At 48.5% G+C, this 23,066-nt stretch overlaps 1 protein-coding gene across 1 annotated transcript in view; it reads left to right on the plus strand.

The window, feature by feature from the left end:
• The first annotated feature begins 16,629 nt into the window (after positions 1–16,629).
• HEG1 (heart development protein with EGF like domains 1) overlaps positions 16,630–23,066 on the plus strand; it is an 87,376-nt gene continuing 80,939 nt past the window's right edge. Inside the window, exon 1 of the mRNA XM_082262207.1 lies at positions 16,630–17,812. Within this exon, the coding sequence (XP_082118333.1) occupies positions 16,672–17,812 (1,141 nt within the window). The 5' untranslated portion in view covers positions 16,630–16,671. The remainder of the gene's footprint in view (positions 17,813–23,066) is intronic.

The following is a 23,066-nucleotide window of genomic DNA, read 5'->3' on the forward strand; positions in this document are numbered from 1 at the left end:
GTTGCCGCCACACACGCCTGACACCATCTGACACCAAATAAGTTTATCTTGGTCTCATCAGACCACAGGAGATGGTTCCAGTAATCCATGTCCTTAGTCTGCTTGTCTTCAGCAAACTGTTTGCGGGCTTTCTTGTCCATCATCTTTAGAAGAGGCTTCCTTCTGGGACGACAGCCATGCAGACCAATTTGATGCAGTGTGCGGCGTATGGTCTGAGCACTGACAGGCTGACCCCTCCCCCACCCCTTCAACCTCTGCAGCAATGCTGGCAGCACTCATACGTCTATTTCCCAAAGACAACCTCTGGATATGATCAGTGGCAGGTGGTGCTCAAAATTTTTGGGGGGGGGCGCAAACAGAAAAATTTAATAGGCCTTGCTTTGCGGCAAAAAACGCTGTAAAAAATTGCGTCACTTTGAGGTCGCAAAAGTGTGAAAGGGGCCTTCAGTAATTAAGGTATAGTGTGCCCCCTTTCAATGCAGAGAGACCAGCATACATGCCCCTTTCAATGTAGTGACCAGCATACTTGCCCCTTTCAATGTAGTTACCAGCATACATGCCCCTTTCAATGTAGTGACCAGCGTGCATGCCCCCTTTCAATGTAGTTAGTGACCAGCAAGTGACCAGCGTACATGCCCCTTTCAATGCAGAGACCAGCGTGCGTGCGTGGCCCCCCCCCCCCCCAGACCAGTACACTTACCTGGAGCCCTGGAGCAGTCCCGGCGGTGGCTTCTCTTAAGTCCCCCGGCGGCACGTCTCCTCCAGTCCTCCCGCTCCCGCCTCCTCGGCCAATGGCATGGGGTTTCCCTTGCGGCCAATCAGGAAGCGCGTATCGGACGCGCTCCCTGATTGGCCAGGAGGAGGATCCGTGTGACAATAGTGAATTTTCATTCGTTATTGTCACACAATGGGTGGGCTCGGGACGCACTGCTCTGCGCCCCGGGTCCACCCTTTGCATCGCCCTATTAGAGCCTCTGGCTCTAATCAGGTGATGCCAAAAAAAAAAAAAAGCCCCATTGAACTCCATGCGTCCGATGTAGATGTAGACTGCATGTAGATTAGGGGGCCGGACGCATGGATAGGGAGGGCGGCACCCCTGCGCCCCCAACAAACCGGTCGCCACTGGATATGACGCTGAGCACGTGCACTCAACTTCTTTGGTCAACCATGGTGAGGCCTGTTCTGAGTGGAACCTGTCCTGTTAAAGTGCTGTATGGTCTTGGCCACCGTGCTGCAGCTCAGTTTCAGGGTCTTGGCAATCTTCTTATAGCCTAGGGCTAGGCCATCTTTATGTAGAGCAACAATTATTTTTTTCAGATCCTCAGACAGTTCTTTGCCATGAGGTGCCATGTTGAACTTCCAGTGACCAGTATGAGAGAGTGAGAGCGATAACACCAAATTTAACACAAATTTAACGCTCCTCATTCACACCTGAGACCTTGTAACACTAATGAGTCACATGACAACGGGGAGGGAAAATGGCTAATTGGGCCCAATTTGGACATTGTCACTTAGGGGTGTACTCACTTTTGTTACCAGCGGTTTAGACATTAATGGCTGTGTGTTGAGTTATTTTGAGGGGACAGTAAATTTACACTGTTATACAAGCTGTACACTCACTACTTTACATTGTAGCAAAGTGTCATTTCTTCAGTGTTGTCACATGGAAAGATAGAATAAAATATTTACAAAAATGTGAGGGGTGTACTTACTTTTGTGAGACATTGTACATTTTGCTACAAGTCATAGTCTCACAGACACATATAAACCTCAGCACAAAGCATCCTCTGCCATTACATATACTTTTCTTTGCACAGAACATAGAGAGAGAGGCAGCACTTTGTCAGAATCTACCTTAAAAGTGAACTTTGCTGAAACTGGGGCCACCTAACAACCACCAAAACTCAGTGGAATGTAACATAAAACAACTTCAAAAGTGCAGGAGTCAGGAGTATGTCAGCGGTATGTACAATGTAGAGTGGCCAATGTGGTTGCCCCTTATATTGGTGGTCAATGGTATTTGCCCCTTAGGATGATGGTAATGGTAGTAAACTGTTCCCTTACATTGGTGATCTGCCAGAAGAAGAGTGCCCCCTTATATTAATAGTCAGTTGTAAAGTGCCCCCTGACATTGATGGTCAGTGGTAAGGGGACCTTTATATTGATGGTCAGTGGAAGGAAGAATGCCCCTTGGAGGTCAATGGAAAGGTAGAAGGTCCCTTTACATTGGGGTTTAGGGGGAGGATGAAGGTCCCTTTATATTGGGGGTCAGTGGGAGAAAGAAGGTCCCTTTATATTGGTGGCCAATGGAAGAAAGGTTCCTTTATATTGGGGGTCAGGGGGAGGAAGAAGGTCCCTTTATATTGGGGGTCAGTGGGAGGAAGAAGGTCCCTTTATATTGGGGGTCAGGGGGAGAATGAAGGTCCCTTTATATTGGGGGTCAGTGGATAGAAGAAGGTCCCTTTACATTGGTGGTCAGTGGGATGGAGAATAACCCTTACATTGGTGATGTCAGTGGTGGGGAGGGGGGTGATAGAGTGTGTGATGTCAGTGAGTGGTGGTGGTGGGGGGGGGGGGGGGGGGGCGGGTGATAGTGTGTGTGATGTCAGTGGTGGTGGGGGGGGGGTGATGATAGTGTGTGTGATGTCAGTGGTGGGGGGGGGGGTGATAGTGTGTGTGATGTCAGTGGTGGTGGGGGGGGTGATGATAGTGTGTGTGATGTCAGTGGTGGGGGGGGTGATAGTGTGTGTGATGTCAGTGGTGGTGGGGGGGGTGATGATAGTGTGTGTGATGTCAGTGGTGGGGGGGGGGTGATAGTGTGTGTGATGTCAGTGGTGGCGGGGGGGGGTGATGATAGTGTGTGTGATGTCAGTGGTGGGGGGGGGGGTGATAGTGTGTGTGATGTCAGTGGTGGGGAGGGGGTGATAGTGTGTGTGATGTCAGTGGTGGTGGGGGGGGGGGTGATGATAGTGTGTGTGATGTCAGCGGTGGTGGTGGGGGGGGGGGGGGTGATGATAGTGTGTGTGATGTCAGCGGTGGTGGTGGGGGGGGGTGATGATAGTGTGTGTGATGTCAGCGGTGGTGGTGGGGGGGGGGTGATGATAGTGTGTGTGATGTCAGCGGTGGTGGTGGGGGGGGTGATGATAGTGTGTGTGATGTCAGCGTGTGTGATGTCAGTGGTGGTGGTGGGGGGGTGATGATAGTGTGTGTGATGTCAGGGGTGGGGGGGGGGGTGATAGTGTGTGTGTGATGTCAGTGGTGGGGGGGGGGGGTTGATAGTGTGTGTGTGATGTCAGTGGTGGGGGGGGGGTGATAGTGTGTGTGTAATGGCAGTGGTGGTAGGGGGGATTATAGTGTGTTTGATGTCAATGGTAGGGAGGGGGGGATATATTGTGTGTGATGTCAGTGGTGGGGTATTATTATAGATTGGGGGTATATTGTGTGTGATGTCAGTGGTGGGGGTATTATAATAGATGGGGGAGTATAGTGTGTGTGATGTCAGTGGTGGGGGGGTATTATTATAGATGGGGGGGAGTATATAGTGTGTGTGATGTCAGTGGTGGGGGGGGGGGTATTATTATAGATGGGGGGGTATATTGTGTGTGATGTCAGTGGTGGGGGGGTATTATTATAGATGGGGGGATATATTGTGTGTGATGTCAGTAGTAGCGAGGGGGGGTAATATTATAGATGGGGGGGGATATATTGTGTGTGATGTCAGTAGAAGGGAGGGGGGTAATATTATAGATGGGGGGGATATATTGTGTGTGATGTCAGTGGTGGTGGGGGGGGGGTATTATTATAGATGGGGGGGATATATTGGGTGCGATGTCAGTGGTGGTGGGGGGGGGGTATTATTATAGATGGGGGGGATATATTGGGTGTGATGTCAGTGGTGGTGGGGGGGGGTATTATTATAGATGGGGGGGATATATTGGGTGTGATGTCAGTGGTGGGGGGGGGGGTATTATAGATGGGGGTGTGATGTCAGTGGTGGGGGGGTATTATTATAGATTTCGGTGATATAGTGTGTGTGATGTCAGATGTGGGGGGTATTATTATAGATGGGGGGGATATATTGTGTGTGATGTCAGTAGTAGGGAGGGGGGTAATATTATAGATGGGGGGGGATATATTGTGTGTGATGTCAGTAGTAGCGAGGGGGGGTAATATTATAGATGGGGGGGGATATATTGTGTGTGATGTCAGTAGAAGGGAGGGGGGTAATATTATAGATGGGGAGGGGGATATATTGTGTGTGATGTCAGTAGTAGGGAGGGGGTAATATTATAGATGGGGGGGGGATATATTGTGTGTGATGTCAGTGGTGGTGGGGGGGGGGTATTATTATAGATGGGGGGGATATATTGGGTGCGATGTCAGTGGTGGTGGGGGGGTATTATTATAGATGGGGGGGGGGGATGTATTGGGTGTGATGTCAGTGGTGGTGGTTGGGGGGGGGGTATTATTATAGATGGGGGGGATATATTGGGTGTGATGTCAGTGGTGGGGGGGGGTATTATAGATGGGGGGGGATATATTGGGTGTGATGTCAGTGGTGGGGGGGGGGTATTATAGATGTGGGTGTGATGTCAGTGGTGGGGGGGTATTATTATAGATGGGGGGGATATATTGTTTGTGATGTCAGTGGTGGGGGGGTATTATTATAGATTGGGGTGATATAGTGTGTGTGATGTCAGATGTGGGGGGTATTATTATAGATGGGGGGGATATATTGTGTGTGATGTCAGTAGTAGGGAGGGGGGGTAATATTATAGATGGGGGGGGGATATATTGTGTGTGATGTCAGTAGAAGGGAGGGGGGGTAATATTATAGATGGGGAGGGGGATATATTGTGTGTGATGTCAGTAGTAGGGAGGGGGTAATATTATAGATGGGGGGGATATATTGTGTGTGATGTCAGTGGTTGGGGGGGTATTATTATAGATGGGGGGGATATATTGGGTGCGATGTCAGTGGTGGTGGGGGGGTATTATTATAGATGGGGGGATATATTGGGTGTGATGTCAGTGGTGGTGGTTGGGGGGGTATTATTATAGATGGGGGGGATATATTGGGTGTGATGTCAGTGGTGGTGGGGGGGGGTATTATTATAGATGGGGGGGATATATTGGGTGTGATGTCAGTGGTGGGGGGGTATTATAGATGGGGGTGTGATGTCAGTGGGGTGGGGGGGGGTAATATTATAGATGGGGGTGTGATGTCAGTGGTGGGGGGGTATTATTATAGATGGGGGGATATATTGTGTGTGATGTCAGTGGTGGGGGGGGTATTATTATAGATTGGGGGGATATAGTGTGTGGGATGTCAGATGTGGGGGGTATTATTATAGATGGGGGGATATATTGTGTGTGATGTCAGTAGTAGGGAGGGGGGTAATATTATAGATGGGGGGGGGGAATATATTGTGTGTGATGTCAGTAGAAGGGAGGGGGTAATATTATAGATGGGGGGGGGAATATATTGTGTGTGATATCAGTGGTGGGGGGGTATTATTATAGATTGGGGGGGATATATTGTGTGTGATGTCAGTGGTGGTGGGGGGGTATTATTATATATGGGGGGGGGGAAATATTGGGTGCGATGTCAGTGGTGGTGGGGGGGTATTATTATAGATGGGGGGGGGGGGTATATTGGGTGTGATGTCAGTGGTGGTGGTTGGGGGGGTATTATTATAGATGGGGGGATATATTGGGTGTGATGTCAGTGGTGGTGGTTGGGGGGGTATTATTATAGATGGGGGGGATATATTGGGTGTGATGTCAGTGGTGGTGGGGGGGGGGGTATTATTATAGATGGGGGGGATATATTGGGTGTGATGTCAGTGGTGGGGGGGTATTATAGATGGGGGTGTGATGTCAGTGGGGTGGGGGGGGGTAATATTATAGATGGGGGTGTGATGTCAGTGGTGGGGGGGTATTATTATAGATGGGGGGATATATTGTGTGTGATGTCAGTGGTGGGGGGGGGTATTATTATAGATTGGGGGGATATAGTGTGTGGGATGTCAGATGTGGGGGGTATTATTATAGATGGGGGGATATATTGTGTGTGATGTCAGTAGTAGGGAGGGGGGTAATATTATAGATGGGGGGGGGAATATATTGTGTGTGATGTCAGTAGAAGGGAGGGGGTAATATTATAGATGGGGGGGGGATATATTGTGTGTGATATCAGTGGTGGGGGGGTATTATATTATAGATTGGGGGGGATATATTGTGTGTGATGTCAGTGGTGGTGGGGGGGTATTATTATATATGGGGGGGGGGAAATATTGGGTGCGATGTCAGTGGTGGTGGGGGGGTATTATTATAGATGGGGGGGGGGTATATTGGGTGTGATGTCAGTGGTGGTGGTTGGGGGGGTATTATTATAGATGGGGGGATATATTGGGTGTGATGTCAGTGGTGGTGGTGGGGTATTATTATAGATGGGGGGGATATATTGTGTGTGATGTCAGTGGTGGGGGGGGGTATTATAGATGGGGGTGTGATGTCAGTGGTGGAGGGGGTATTATTATAGATGGGAGGGATATATTGTGTGTGATATCAGTGGTGGGGGGTATTATTATAGATGGGGGTGTGATGTCAGTGGTGGGGGGGTATTATTATAGATGGGGGGATATATTGTGTGTGATGTCAGTGGTGGGGGGGTATTATTATAGATGGGGGGATATATTGTTTGTGATGTCAGTGGGGGGGGGGGGTATTATTATAGATGTGGGTGTGATGTCAGTGGTGGGGGGGTATTATTATAGATGGGGGGGGGATATATTGTGTGTGATGTCAGTGGTGGGGGGGGGGGGTATTATTATAGATGGGGGTGTGATGTCAATGGTGGGGGGGGGTATTATTATATATGGGGGGATATATTGTGTGTGATGTCAGTGGTGGGGTGTATTATTATAGATGGGGGGGATATATTGGGTGTGATGTCAGTGGTGGGGGGGATAATATTATAGATGGGGGGGGGGATATATTGTGTGTGATGTCAGTGGGGGGGGGGGGTATTATTATAGATGGGGGGGGATATATTGGGTGTGATGTCAGTGGTGGGGGGGATAATATTATAGATGGGGGGGGGGATATATTGTGTGTGATGTCAGTGGTGGGGAGGGGGGTATTATTATAGATGGGGGGATATATTGTGTGTGATGTCATTGGTGGGGGGGGGGGTGATATTATAGATGGGGGGATATATTGGGTGTGATGTCAGTGGTGGGGGGGGTATTATTATAGATGGGGGGGGGATATATTGGGTGTGATGTCAGTGGTGGGGGGTATTATTATAGATGGGGGGGATATATTGGGTGCAATGTCAGTGGTGGTGGGGGGGTATTATTATAGATGGGGGGGATATATTGGGTGTGATGTCAGTGGTGGTGGTTGGGGGGGGTATTATTATAGATGGGGGGATATATTGGGTGTGATGTCAGTGGTGGTGGGGGGGGTATTATTATAGATGGGGGGGATATATTGGGTGTGATGTCAGTGGTGGGGGGGTATTATAGATGGGGGTGTGATGTCAATGGGGTGGGGGGGTAATTTTATAGATGGGGGTGTGATGTCAGTGGTGGGGGGGTATTATTATAGATTGGGGGGATATAGTGTGTGGGATGTCAGTAGAAGGGAGGGGGTAATATTATAGATGGGGGGGGGGAATATATTGTGTGTGATGTCAGTAGTAGGGAGGGGGTAATATTATAGATGGGGGGGGGATATATTGTGTGTGATGTCAGTGGTGGGGGGGTATTATTATAGATGGGGGGATATATTGTGTGTGATGTCAGTGGTGGTGGGGGGGTATTATTATAGATGGGGGGGGGGATATATTGGGTGCGATGTCAGTGGTGGTGGGGGGTATTATTATAGATGGGGGGGGGGATATATTGGGTGTGATGTCAGTGGTGGTGGTTGGGGGGGTATTATTATAGATGGGGGGGATATATTGGGTGTGATGTCAGTGGTGGTGGGGGGGTATTATTATAGATGGGGGGATATATAGGGTGTGATTCAACTTGACCTTATCTTATCTTCTACTTATATCTTCTGCAACATATCAGATTTCTGCACTTAATATTACTCTTCTTTGCCGGTATTCCCTACCTTTAGATTATTATTCCTTTCTACCACTCTATCTGGCACCATTTCTAACTGGTTCGTTCCCCGATTATTTATTCTGTTTATTCCACTCCTTTTCTTATTATCTCATAACAGAGATCTCTTTAGCTGGTTTGTTCCTTTGTTCTTATTTCTGAACAGAGTTTTTCCTATCTGGCAAATATATATATATATTTTTTTTTTTTTTTTTCCATGAACATCAGTCTTTTGTCTGATAAGAAAGTTTATAATCAATATGTAGTTAATACAGTATACTTAATATATATGTTTTCAGATTTCCTTGACTTCGAAGCATCTATTATGTCAATCTTTGTTGTGAGAAAAATTCACATATCAACTCAATGTTTTCCTATCTCCATCTCGGGTCTAAACATTCCTGCTGCTTTTCCCATTTCATCGGATGTTGTCCATGCCTCAGCCCCGGGTCAGGCTTTTCCCGACTCAGCCTCAGACCTCCTCTGTAAGCGGATTGCTTTGGAAGTATAACACCACCCAAGGTAGTGTTCACTCCATGCTATTTTATATATTGATCCTTTTTTCTTTTCCCCTTTTTTATTTATATATTTTGATATAATATATATCCATTTTTTCAGATACACAATCAATATATATATCTCTTATGCTCCTGATGAGTGGACGTAGATCCACGAAACGCGTCGAGCCTACAAGCATTTTAATCAGCAAAATTTACCCATACTCTCGTTACTCTAAAAAATCTGTATACTTACTAAGAATCCAATCTTATATTAAATCTGTTTTTCATATAATATTTTTCATGGATTTAATACTAATGTACTTACCCTGAATTATATGTTGTGTATATATGATTTGATATGTGTATTTGTATATGTCTTATTCTCGACTATGATTGTTAAATTGAATGATTAATTGTGTCAACGTCCTACGGGTCCCCATTTTCTGGGTTATATTAAATTTTGTATAACAAATTTGATATGTTTTAAAGACTGTGTACCCATGTAAGGAAAATAATTTTTCGTTGTCAAAATAAATATGTTATTTATTAATATTAATTCTAGATATGCTATTATTATATATATCTGGTTATATACCCATTATATGAATATTTTTATCGAAACTTACACCTGCCATGCTCTTTAGAATCAATTATTTATTTAATTTCCTATTGTCATGCCAACAGATTCCCATTATTTGGGATCTTACAGGCTATTTATACTCATTTAAAATACCATATGTCCAGCTGCACTCATTTAAAGTCCCACATTCCTTTTCTTGTTGTTCGATATATTGGGTGTGATGTCAGTGGTGGGGGGGGGGTATTATAGATGGGGGGGGATATATTGGGTGTGATGTCAGTGGTGGGGGGGGGGGGTATTATAGATGTGGGTGTGATGTCAGTGGTGGGGGGGGGTATTATTATAGATGGGGGGGATATATTGTTTGTGATGTCAGTGGTGGGGGGGTATTATTATAGATTGGGGTGATATAGTGTGTGTGATGTCAGATGTGGGGGGTATTATTATAGATGGGGGGGATATATTGTGTGTGATGTCAGTAGTAGGGAGGGGGGGTAATATTATAGATGGGGGGGGGATATATTGTGTGTGATGTCAGTAGAAGGGAGGGGGGGTAATATTATAGATGGGGAGGGGGATATATTGTGTGTGATGTCAGTAGTAGGGAGGGGGTAATATTATAGATGGGGGGGATATATTGTGTGTGATGTCAGTGGTTGGGGGGTATTATTATAGATGGGGGGGATATATTGGGTGCGATGTCAGTGGTGGTGGGGGGGTATTATTATAGATGGGGGGATATATTGGGTGTGATGTCAGTGGTGGTGGTTGGGGGGGTATTATTATAGATGGGGGGGATATATTGGGTGTGATGTCAGTGGTGGTGGGGGGGGGGTATTATTATAGATGGGGGGGATATATTGGGTGTGATGTCAGTGGTGGGGGGGTATTATAGATGGGGGTGTGATGTCAGTGGGGTGGGGGGGGGTAATATTATAGATGGGGGTGTGATGTCAGTGGTGGGGGGGTATTATTATAGATGGGGGGATATATTGTGTGTGATGTCAGTGGTGGGGGGGGTATTATTATAGATTGGGGGGATATAGTGTGTGGGATGTCAGATGTGGGGGGTATTATTATAGATGGGGGGGATATATTGTGTGTGATGTCAGTAGTAGGGAGGGGGGTAATATTATAGATGGGGGGGGGAATATATTGTGTGTGATGTCAGTAGAAGGGAGGGGGTAATATTATAGATGGGGGGGGGAATATATTGTGTGTGATATCAGTGGTGGGGGGGTATTATTATAGATTGGGGGGGATATATTGTGTGTGATGTCAGTGGTGGTGGGGGGGTATTATTATATATGGGGGGGGGGAAATATTGGGTGCGATGTCAGTGGTGGTGGGGGGGTATTATTATAGATGGGGGGGGGGGGTATATTGGGTGTGATGTCAGTGGTGGTGGTTGGGGGGGTATTATTATAGATGGGGGGATATATTGGGTGTGATGTCAGTGGTGGTGGTTGGGGGGGTATTATTATAGATGGGGGGGATATATTGGGTGTGATGTCAGTGGTGGTGGGGGGGGGGGTATTATTATAGATGGGGGGGATATATTGGGTGTGATGTCAGTGGTGGGGGGGTATTATAGATGGGGGTGTGATGTCAGTGGGGTGGGGGGGGGGTAATATTATAGATGGGGGTGTGATGTCAGTGGTGGGGGGGTATTATTATAGATGGGGGGATATATTGTGTGTGATGTCAGTGGTGGGGGGGGTATTATTATAGATTGGGGGGATATAGTGTGTGGGATGTCAGATGTGGGGGGTATTATTATAGATGGGGGGATATATTGTGTGTGATGTCAGTAGTAGGGAGGGGGGTAATATTATAGATGGGGGGGGAATATATTGTGTGTGATGTCAGTAGAAGGGAGGGGGTAATATTATAGATGGGGGGGGATATATTGTGTGTGATATCAGTGGTGGGGGGGTATTATTATAGATTGGGGGGGATATATTGTGTGTGATGTCAGTGGTGGTGGGGGGGTATTATTATATATGGGGGGGGGGGAAATATTGGGTGCGATGTCAGTGGTGGTGGGGGGGTATTATTATAGATGGGGGGGGGGGTATATTGGGTGTGATGTCAGTGGTGGTGGTTGGGGGGGTATTATTATAGATGGGGGGATATATTGGGTGTGATGTCAGTGGTGGTGGTGGGGTATTATTATAGATGGGGGGGATATATTGTGTGTGATGTCAGTGGTGGGGGGGGGGTATTATAGATGGGGGTGTGATGTCAGTGGTGGAGGGGGTATTATTATAGATGGGAGGGATATATTGTGTGTGATATCAGTGGTGGGGGGGTATTATTATAGATGGGGGTGTGATGTCAGTGGTGGGGGGGTATTATTATAGATGGGGGGATATATTGTGTGTGATGTCAGTGGTGGGGGGGTATTATTATAGATGGGGGGATATATTGTTTGTGATGTCAGTGGGGGGGGGGGGGTATTATTATAGATGTGGGTGTGATGTCAGTGGTGGGGGGGTATTATTATAGATGGGGGGGGATATATTGTGTGTGATGTCAGTGGTGGGGGGGGGGGGTATTATTATAGATGGGGGTGTGATGTCAATGGTGGGGGGGGGTATTATTATATATGGGGGGATATATTGTGTGTGATGTCAGTGGTGGGGTGTATTATTATAGATGGGGGGGATATATTGGGTGTGATGTCAGTGGTGGGGGGGATAATATTATAGATGGGGGGGGGGATATATTGTGTGTGATGTCAGTGGGGGGGGGGTATTATTATAGATGGGGGGGGATATATTGGGTGTGATGTCAGTGGTGGGGGGGATAATATTATAGATGGGGGGGGCATATATTGTGTGTGATGTCAGTGGTGGGGAGGGGGGTATTATTATAGATGGGGGGATATATTGTGTGTGATGTCATTGGTGGGGGGGGGTGATATTATAGATGGGGGGATATATTGGGTGTGATGTCAGTGGTGGGGGGGGGGTATTATTATAGATGGGGGGGATATATTGGGTGTGATGTCAGTGGTGGGGGGGGTATTATTATAGATGGGGGGGGGATATATTGGGTGTGATGTCAGTGGTGGGGGGTATTATTATAGATGGGGGGGATATATTGGGTGCAATGTCAGTGGTGGTGGGGGGGTATTATTATAGATGGGGGGGATATATTGGGTGTGATGTCAGTGGTGGTGGTTGGGGGGGGTATTATTATAGATGGGGGGATATATTGGGTGTGATGTCAGTGGTGGTGGGGGGGGTATTATTATAGATGGGGGGGATATATTGGGTGTGATGTCAGTGGTGGGGGGGTATTATAGATGGGGGTGTGATGTCAATGGGGTGGGGGGGTAATTTTATAGATGGGGGTGTGATGTCAGTGGTGGGGGGGTATTATTATAGATGGGGGGATATATTGTGTGTGATGTCAGTGGTGGGGGGGTATTATTATAGATTGGGGGGATATAGTGTGTGGGATGTCAGTAGAAGGGAGGGGGTAATATTATAGATGGGGGGGGGGAATATATTGTGTGTGATGTCAGTAGTAGGGAGGGGGTAATATTATAGATGGGGGGGGGATATATTGTGTGTGATGTCAGTGGTGGGGGGGTATTATTATAGATGGGGGGATATATTGTGTGTGATGTCAGTGGTGGTGGGGGGGTATTATTATAGATGGGGGGGGGGATATATTGGGTGCGATGTCAGTGGTGGTGGGGGGTATTATTATAGATGGGGGGGGGGGATATATTGGGTGTGATGTCAGTGGTGGTGGTTGGGGGGGGTATTATTATAGATGGGGGGGATATATTGGGTGTGATGTCAGTGGTGGTGGGGGGGTATTATTATAGATGGGGGGATATATAGGGTGTGATGTCAGTGGTGGGGGGGGGTATAATAGATGAGGGTGTGATGTCAGTGGTGGGGGGGGGGTATTATTATAAATGGGAGGGATATATTGTGTGTGATGTCAGTGGTGGGGGGGTATTATTATAGATGGGGGTGTGATGTCAGTGATGGGGGGGGTATTATTATAGATGGGGGGGGGGTATATTGTGTGTGATGTCAGTGGTGGGGGGGGTATTATTATAGATGGGGGGATATATTGTGTGTGATGTCAGTGGTGGTGGGGGTATTATTATAGATGGGGGGGATATATTGTGTGTGATGTCAGTGGTGGGGGGGTATTATTATAGATGGGGGGGATAGATTGTGTGTGATGTCAGTGGTGGGGGGGGTATTATTATAGATGGGGGGGATATATTGGGTGTGTTGTCAGTGGTGGGGGGGTATTATAGATGGGGGTGTGATGTCAGTGGTGGGGGGGTATTATTATAGATGGGGGGGATATATTGTGTGTGATGTCAGTGGTGGGGGGGTATTATTATAGATGGGGGGGATATATTGTGTGTGATGTCAGTGGTGGGGGGTATTATTATAGATGGGGGGGGATATATTGGGTGTGATGTCAGTGGTGGGGGGGATAATATTATAGATGGGGGGGGGGATATATTGTGTGTGATGTCAGTGGTGGGGGGGTATTATTATAGATGGGGGGGATATATTGTGTGTGATGTCAGTGGTGGGGGGGGGGGTATTATTATAGATGGGGGGGGATATATTGGGTGTGATGTCAGTGGTGGTGGGGGGGTATTATTATAGATGGGGGGGATATATTGGGTGTGATGTCAGTGGTGGGGGGGTATTACTATAGATGGGGGGGATATATTGTGTGTGATGTCAGTGGTGGGGGGGTATTATTATAGATGGGGGGGATATATTGTGTGTGATGTCAGTGGTGGGGGGGGGTATTATTATAGATGGGGGGGATATATTGGGTGTGATGTCAGTGGTGGGGGGGGATAATATTATAGATGGGGGGGGGATATATTGTGTGTGATGTCAGTGGTGGGGGGGTATTATTATAGATGGGGGGGATATATTGTGTGTGATGTCAGTGCAGTGGTGGGGGGGGGGTATTATTATAGATGGGGGGGATATATTGGGTGTGATGTCAGTGGTGGGGGGGGGGGTATTATTATAGATGGGGGATATATTGTGTGTGATGTCAGTGGTGGGGGGGGGGTATTATTATAGATGGGGGGATATATTGGGTGTGATGTCAGTGGTGGGGGGGTATTATTATAGATGGGGGGGATATATTGGGTGTGATGTCAGTGGTGGGGGGGGGTATTATTATAGATGGGGGGATATATTGGGTGTGATGTCAGTGGTGGGGGGGGGGTATTATTATAGATGGGGGGGATATATTGGGTGTGATGTCAGTGGTTGGGGGGGGTATTATTATAGATGGGGGGGGATATATTGAGTGTGATGTCAGTGGTGGTGGGGGGGGTATTATTATAGATGGGGGGGGTGTGATGTCAGTGTGTGGGGGGGGTATTATTATAGATGGGGGTGTGATGTCAGTGGTGGGGGGGGGGTATTATTATAGATGGGGGGGTGTGATGTCAGTGTGGGGGGGTATTATTATAGATGGGGGGGATATGTTGGGTGTGATGTCAGTGGTGGGGGGGTATTATTATAGATGGGGGGGGATATATTGTGTGTGATGTCAGTGGTGGTGGGGGGGGGGTATTATTATAGATGGGGGGGTGTGATGTCAGTGTGGGGGGGGGGTATTATTATAGATGGGGGTGTGATGTCAGTGGTGGGGGGGGGTATTATTATAGATGGGGGGTGTGTGATGTCAGTGTGGGGGGGGGTATTATTATAGATGGGGGGGGATATGTTGGGTGTGATGTCAGTGGTGGGGGGGGGTATTATTATAGATGGGGGGGATATATTGTGTGTGATGTCAGTGGTGGTGGGGGGGGTATTATTATAGATGGGGGGTGTGATGTCAGTGTGGGGGTGGTATTATTATAGATGGGGGGGATATATTGTGTGTGATGTCAGTGGTGGTGGGGGGGGGGTATTATTATAGATGGGGGGGGGTGTGATGTCAGTGTGGGGGTGGTATTATTATAGATGGGGGGGATATATTTTGTGTGATGTCAGTGGTGGTGGGGGGGGTATTATTATAGATGGGGGGGTGTGATGTCAGTGGTGGGGGGGGTATTATTATAGATGGGGGGGGGGTGTGATGTCAGTGTGGGGGGGGGTATTATTATAGATGGGGGTGTGATGTCAGTGGTGGGGGGGGTATTATTATAGTCGGGGGTGTGATGTCAGTGTGGGGGGGGGGTATTATTATAGATGGGGGGGGATGATGTCAGTGGTGGGGGGGGGGTATTATTATAGATGGGGGGGATATATTGGGTGTGATGTCAGTGGTGGGGGGGGGGTATTATTATAGATGGGGGGGATGATGTCAGTGGTGGGGGGGTATTATTATAGATGGGGGGTGTGATGTCAGTGTGGGGGGGTATTATTATAGATGGGGGGGGATGATGTCAGTGGTTGGGGGGTATTATTATAGATGGGGGGGGGATGATGTCAGTGGTTGGGGGGGGTATTATTATAGATGGGGGGGGATGATGTCAGTGGTTGGGGGGGGGTATTATTATAGATGGGGGGGATGATGTCAGTGGTGGGGGGGGGGTATTATTATAGATGGGGGGGGGATGATGTCAGTAGTAGGAAGGGGGGGGGGTATTATTATAGATGGGGGGGTGTGATGTCAGTGGTGGGGGGGGGTATTATTATAGATGGGGGGGGGGTGTGATGTCAGTGTGGGGGGGGGGTATTATTATAGATGGGGGTGTGATGTCAGTGGTGGGGGGGGGGTATTATTATAGTCGGGGGTGTGATGTCAGTGTGGGGGGGGGGGTATTATTATAGATGGGGGGGTGTGATGTCAGTGGTGGTTGGGGGGGGTATTATTATAGATGGGGGGGGATGATGTCAGTGTGGGGGGGGTATTATTATAGATGGGGGGGGGATGATGTCAGTGGTTGGGGGGGTATTATTATAGATGGGGGGGGTGATGTCAGTGGTTGGGGGGGGGTATTATTATAGATGGGGGGGGATGATGTCAGTGGTTGGGGGGGGGGTATTATTATAGATGGGGGGGTGTGATGTCAGTGTGGGGGGGTATTATTATAGATGGGGGGGGATGATGTCAGTGGTGGGGGGGGGGTATTATTATAGATGGGGGGGATGATGTCAGTGGTGGGGGGGGTATTATTATAGATGGGGGGTGTGATGTCAGTGTGGGGGGGGTATTATTATAGATGGGGGGGGGATGATGTCAGTGGTTGGGGGGGTATTATTATAGATGGGGGGGTGATGTCAGTGGTGGGGGGGGGGTATTATTATAGATGGGGGGGGATGATGTCAGTGGTTGGGGGGGGGGGTATTATTATAGATGGGGGGGGGATGATGTCAGTGGTTGGGGGGGGGGTATTATTATAGATGGGGGGGGGGGATGATGTCAGTAGTAGGGAGGGAGCTGTGTCCCCTCCCCCGGTGCTCGGTGCTCCCTCTGGCTGATCTCGGTGTCATTCTCTCTCCTCTCCGGGATGATCCTCCCCGATCCCCGTCTGCTGCTCCTTCTCCTCCTCACCGGGGGGACCCGACCCGGAGCACCGAGCACCGCCCATCACCCACCTCCACCGGGGACCGCACTGCCGGCTCATGGGACCCCGCCGGACCCGGACAGCCCATCCGAACCGAACCGGACTGACAGCGGCTTTATATTACAGAGAACCGAAACACCTTCATCCGAAACCAACAGAACTGAGACCGGATTTACATCAGAACCAACAAGAACTGAAACCTATTCTCCACCCGAACCCAACAGAACCGGGACTCGTTCCCCATCAGAACCAGTAAGAACGGAGACCTATTCTCCATCAGAACCCAACAGAACTGAGACTGAATATATGTCTGAACCCAACAGAACTAAGACCCATTCTCCATCAGAACCCAACAGAACTGAGACTTATTCCTCATCAGAACAAAACAGAATTGAGACCCATTCCCCATCAGAACCAAACAGAACTGAGACCCATTCCCCATTAGAATCCAATAGACCTGAAACCTATTCCCCATCAGAGCCCAACAAAACTGAGACTCATTCCCCATCAGAACCAAACAGAACTGAGACCCATTCCCCATCAGAACCAAACAGAACTGAGACTCAATCTCCATCAGAACCAGTAAGAACTGAGACCTATTCCCCATCAGAACCTGTAAAAACTGAGACCCATTCCCCATCAAAACCACTAAGAACTGAGACCCATTCCCCAACAGAACCAGTAAGAACTGAGACCCATTCCCTGTCAGAACTAGTAGGAACTGAGACCCATTCCCCATCAGAACCAGTAAGAACTGAGACCCATTCCCTATCAGAACCAATAAGAACTGAGACCCATTCCCCATCAGAACCAGCAAGAACTGAGACCCATTCCCCATCAGAACCAGCAAGAACTGAGACCCATTCCCCATCAGAACCAGCAAGAACTGAGACCCATTCCCCATCAGAACCAGTAAGAACTGAGACCCATTCCCCATCAGAAGGTGGTTTATTATTTGTAGAGGATACAGAAAAAGTCCAAACGGTGGCAGAACCGGACCAGTCGGGACGCCAGAACTTCTATCGGTGGGACAATCCCCGGACAGAGGCGGATTTCACCGGGACAGACGGACAGACAAGTTCTGGTGAGTCGGATCTCTAAGAACTTCTATAAGAAATTCTATAAATAACTCGGAATGTGACTTTGTATCCTTTACATTTCCTGTTATTGTGTTTATGTTTATCTTTATGTTTATTGTATATCTATGTGTCCTGTGTGTGTTATATACAGTATATATATATATATCTCTATGTGTCCTGTGTGTATTATATACAGTATATATATATATCTATGTGTCCTGTGTGTGTTATATACAGTATATATATATATATATATTTATGTGTATTATATACAGTATATATAGTCCTGTGTGTGTTATATACAATATATATATATATCTGTATGTGTCCTGTGTGTATTATATACAATATATATATATCTATGTGTCCTGTGTGTATTATATACAATATACACAGCACAGGATACATACAGATAGATATATAATATATACATCATGGACCATATAGAGATAGATATACAGTATATATATTTGTGTTGTGTACGTTCTATATATATTCTTTTTATATTGATCTGTATGTCTCCTGAGTAGTGTACGTTCTTTGTATATCACATGTATATAGTGAGCTGATGCTGCTAAAGTAGTTAATAAGGGAGGATCAGGAGGATCAGGAGGATCGGGAGGATCTTTTCATCTCGGGTGGTAAAGTTTTGGTCCAGTTTTCGGTGTGTATGACCATTCAGATCTTCCCAGCCGACGTTTCCATACACCAAATCTGATATACAAACACCCCTCACCCCGGAGATTGTACATGATACACATATATCTGACAGTATACAGGGATTGCAGTGCACAGCTGGCTGCACACCCCACATATGACAGTTCGGGGTTCAGGGTGACAATTTCCAGCTTTACATTGAAATGAGAAATGTCCCGAATAAAGCGATCGATCTCCACCCAGATCTGTCACACTGACCGAGCGAAACTCCCCACTTCCTCCAACCGGGGATTTCCTCCTCCATTTCCCTTCCAGGATCTGATATCACCGAACTTTACCCAAAATAATGACCCCCCCCCCATACTGTGACAGAGCTCAAATGGTATACACGCTGTATACAGAGAATACACGGCCTGCGCTGTCACACTGCACTCTGTATACAGAGAATACACGGCCTGCGCTGTCACACTGCACTCTGTATACAGAGAATACACAGCCTGCGCTGTCACACTGCACTCTGTATACAGAGAATACACGGCCTGCACTGTCACACTGCACTCTGTATACAGAGAATACCCGGCCTGCGCTGTCACACTGCACTCTGTATACAGAGAATACACGGCCTGCACTGTCACACTGCACTCTGTATACAGAGAATACACGGCCTGCGCTGTCACACTGCACTCTGTATACAGAGAATACACGGCCTGCGCTGTCACACTGCACTCTGTATACAGAGAATACACGGCCTGCGCTGTCACACTGCTCTCTGTATACAGAGAATACCCGGCCTGCGCTGTCACACTGCACTCTGTATACAGAGAATACAAGGCCTGCGCTGTCACACTGCACTCTGTATACAGAGAATACACGGCCTGCGCTGTCACACTGCACTCTGTATACAGAGAATACAGGGCCTGCGCTGTCACACTGCACTCTGTATACAGAGAATACACGGCCTGCGCTGTCACACTGCACTCTGTATACAGAGAATACCCGGCCTGCGCTGTCACACTGCACTCTGTATACAGAGAATACACAGCCTGCGCTGTCACACTGCATGCTGTATACAGAGAATACACGGCCTGCGCTGTCACACTGCACTCTGTATACAGAGAATACACGGCCTGCGCTGTCACACTGCACTCTGTATACAGAGAATACACGGCCTGCGCTGTCACACTGCACTCTGTATACAGAGAATACAGGGCCTGCGCTGTCACACTGCACTCTGTATACAGAGAATACACGGCCTGCGCTGTCACACTGCACTCTGTATACAGAGAATACCCGGCCTGCGCTGTCACACTGCACTCTGTATACAGAGAATACACAGCCTGCGCTGTCACACTGCATGCTGTATACAGAGAATACCCGGCCTGCGCTGTCACACTGCACTCTGTATACAGAGAATACACGGCCTGCGCTGTCACACTGCACTCTGTATACAGAGAATACACGGCCTGCGCTGTCACACTGCTCTCTGTATACAGAGAATACACGGCCTGCGCTATCACACTGCACACTGTATACAGAGAATACACGGCCTGCGCTGTCACACTGCACGCTGTATACAGAGAATACCCGACCTGCGCTGTCACACTGCACTGTGTATACAGAGAATACACGGCCTGCGCTATCACACTGCACACTGTATACAGAGAATACACGGCCTGCGCTGTCACACTGCACTCTGTATACAGAGAATACACGGCCTACGCTGTCACACTGCACTCTGTATACAGAGAATACACGGCCTGTGCTGTCACACTGCACTCTGTATACAGAGAATACACAGCCTGCGCTGTCACACTGCACTCTGTATACAGAGAATACACGGCCTGCGCTGTCACACTGCTCTCTGTATACAGAGAATACACGGCCTGCGCTGTCACACTGCTCTCTGTATACAGAGAATACCCGACCTGCGCTGTCACACTGCACTGTGTATACAGAGAATACACGGCCTGCGCTATCACACTGCACTCTGTATACAGAGAATACACGGCCTGCACTGTCACACTGCACTCTGTATACAGAGAATACACGGCCTGCACTGTCACACTGCACTCTGTATACAGAGAATACTCGGCCTGCGCTGTCAAACTGCACTCTGTATACAGAGAATACACGGCCTGCACTGTCACACTGCACTCTGTATACAGAGAATACTCGGCCTGCGCTGTCACACTGCACTCTGTATACAGAGAATACACGGCCTGCGATGTCACACTGCACTCTGTATACAGAGAATACCCGACCTGCGCTGTCACACTGCACTCTGTATACAGAGAATACACAGCCTGCGCTGTCACACTGCACTCTGTATACAGAGAATACACGGCCTGCGCTGTCACACTGCACTCTGTATACAGAGAATACCCGGCCTGCGCTGTCACACTGCACTCTGTATACATAGAATACACGGCCTGCGCTGTCACACTGCACTCTGTATACAGAGAATACCCGGCCTGCGCTGTCACACTGCACTCTTTATACAGAGAATACACGGCCTGCGCTGTCACACTGCACTCTGTATACAGAGAATACACGGCCTGCGCTGTCACACTGCACTCTGTATACAGAGAATACCCGGCCTGCGCTGTCACACTGCACTCTGTATACAGAGAATACCCGGCCTGCGCTGTCACACTGCACTCTTTATACAGAGAATACACGGCCTGCGCTGTCACACTGCACTCTGTATACAGAGAATACACGGCCTGCGCTGTCACACTGCACTCTGTATACAGAGAATACCCGGCCTGCGCTGTCACACTGCACTCTGTATACAGAGAATACACGGCCTGTGCTGTCACACTGCACTCTGTATACAGAGAATACACGGCCTGCGCTGTCACACTGCACTCTGTATACAGAGAATACCCGGCCTGCGCTGTCACACTGCACTCTGTATACAGAGAATACCCGGCCTGCGCTGTCACACTGCACTCTGTATACAGAGAATACAGGGCCTGCGCTGTCACACTGCACTCTGTATACAGAGAATACACGGCCTGCGCTGTCACACTGCACTCTGTATACAGAGAATACACGGCCTGCGCTGTCACACTGCACTCTGTATACAGAGAATACACGGCCTGCGCTGTCACACTGCACTCTGTATACAGAGAATACCCGGCCTGCGCTGTCACACTGCACTCTGTATACAGAGAATACACAGCCTGCGCTGTCACACTGCACTCTGTAGACAGAGAATACACGGCCTGCACTGTCACACTGCACTCTGTATACAGAGAATACCTGGCCTGCGCTGTCACACTGCTCTCTGTATACAGAGAATACACGGCCTGCGCTGTCACACTGCACTCTTTATACAGAGAATACACGGCCTGCGCTGTCACACTGCACTCTGTATACAGAGAATACATGGCCTGCGCTGTCACACTGCTCTCTGTATACAGAGAATACAGGGCCTGCGCTGTCACACTGCACTCTGTATACAGAAAATACACGGCCTGCGCTGTCACACTGCACTCTGTATACAGAGAATACACGGCCTGCGCTGTCACACTGCACTCTGTATACAGAGAATACACGGCCTGCGCTGTCACACTGCACTCTGTATACAGAGAATACACGGCCTGCGCTGTCACACTGCACTCTGTATACAGAGAATACCCGGCCTGCGATGTCACACTGCACTCTGTATACAGAGAATACCCGGCCTGCGCTGTCACACTGCACTCTGTATACAGAGAATACCCGGCCTGCGCTGTCACACTGCACTCTGTATACAGAGAATACCCGGCCTGCGCTGTCACACTGCACTCTGTATACAGAGAATACACGGCCTGCGCTGTCACACTGCTCTCTGTATACAGAGAATACACGGCCTGCGCTGTCACACTGCACTCTGTATACAGAGAATACACGGCCTGCGCTGTCACACTGCACTCTGTATACAGAGAATACACGGCCTGCGCTGTCACACTGCACTCTGTATACAGAGAATACACGGCCTGCGCTGTCACACTGCACTCTGTATACAGAGAATACCCGGCCTGCGCTGTCACACTGCACTCTGTAGACAGAGAAGAATACACGGCCTGCGCTGTCACACTGCACTCTGTATACAGAGAATACCCGGCCTGCGCTGTCACACTGCACTCTGTATACAGAGAATACCCGGCCTGCGCTGTCACACTGCACTCTGTATACAGAGAATACACGGCCTGCGCTGTCACACTGCACTCTGTAGACAGAGAATACACGGCCTGCGCTGTCACACTGCACTCTGTAGACAGAGAATACACAGCCTGCGCTGTCACACTGCTCTCTGTATACAGAGAATACACGGCCTGCGCTGTCACACTGCACTCTGTATACAGAGAATACACAGCCTGCGCTGTCACACTGCTCTCTGTATACAGAGAATACACGGCCTGCGCTGTCACACTGCACTCTGTATACAGAGAATACACGGCCTGCGCTGTCACACTGCACTCTGTATACAGAGAATACACGGCCTGCGCTGTCACACTGCACTCTGTATACAGAGAATACACGGCCTGCGCTGTCACACTGCACTCTGTATACAGAGAATACACGGCCTGCGCTGTCACACTGCTCTCTGTATAC

This window comes from Pelophylax lessonae (assembly GCF_965119305.1).
Source record: "Pelophylax lessonae genome assembly, chromosome: 6".
Taxonomy (NCBI): Eukaryota; Metazoa; Chordata; class Amphibia; order Anura; family Ranidae; genus Pelophylax; species Pelophylax lessonae.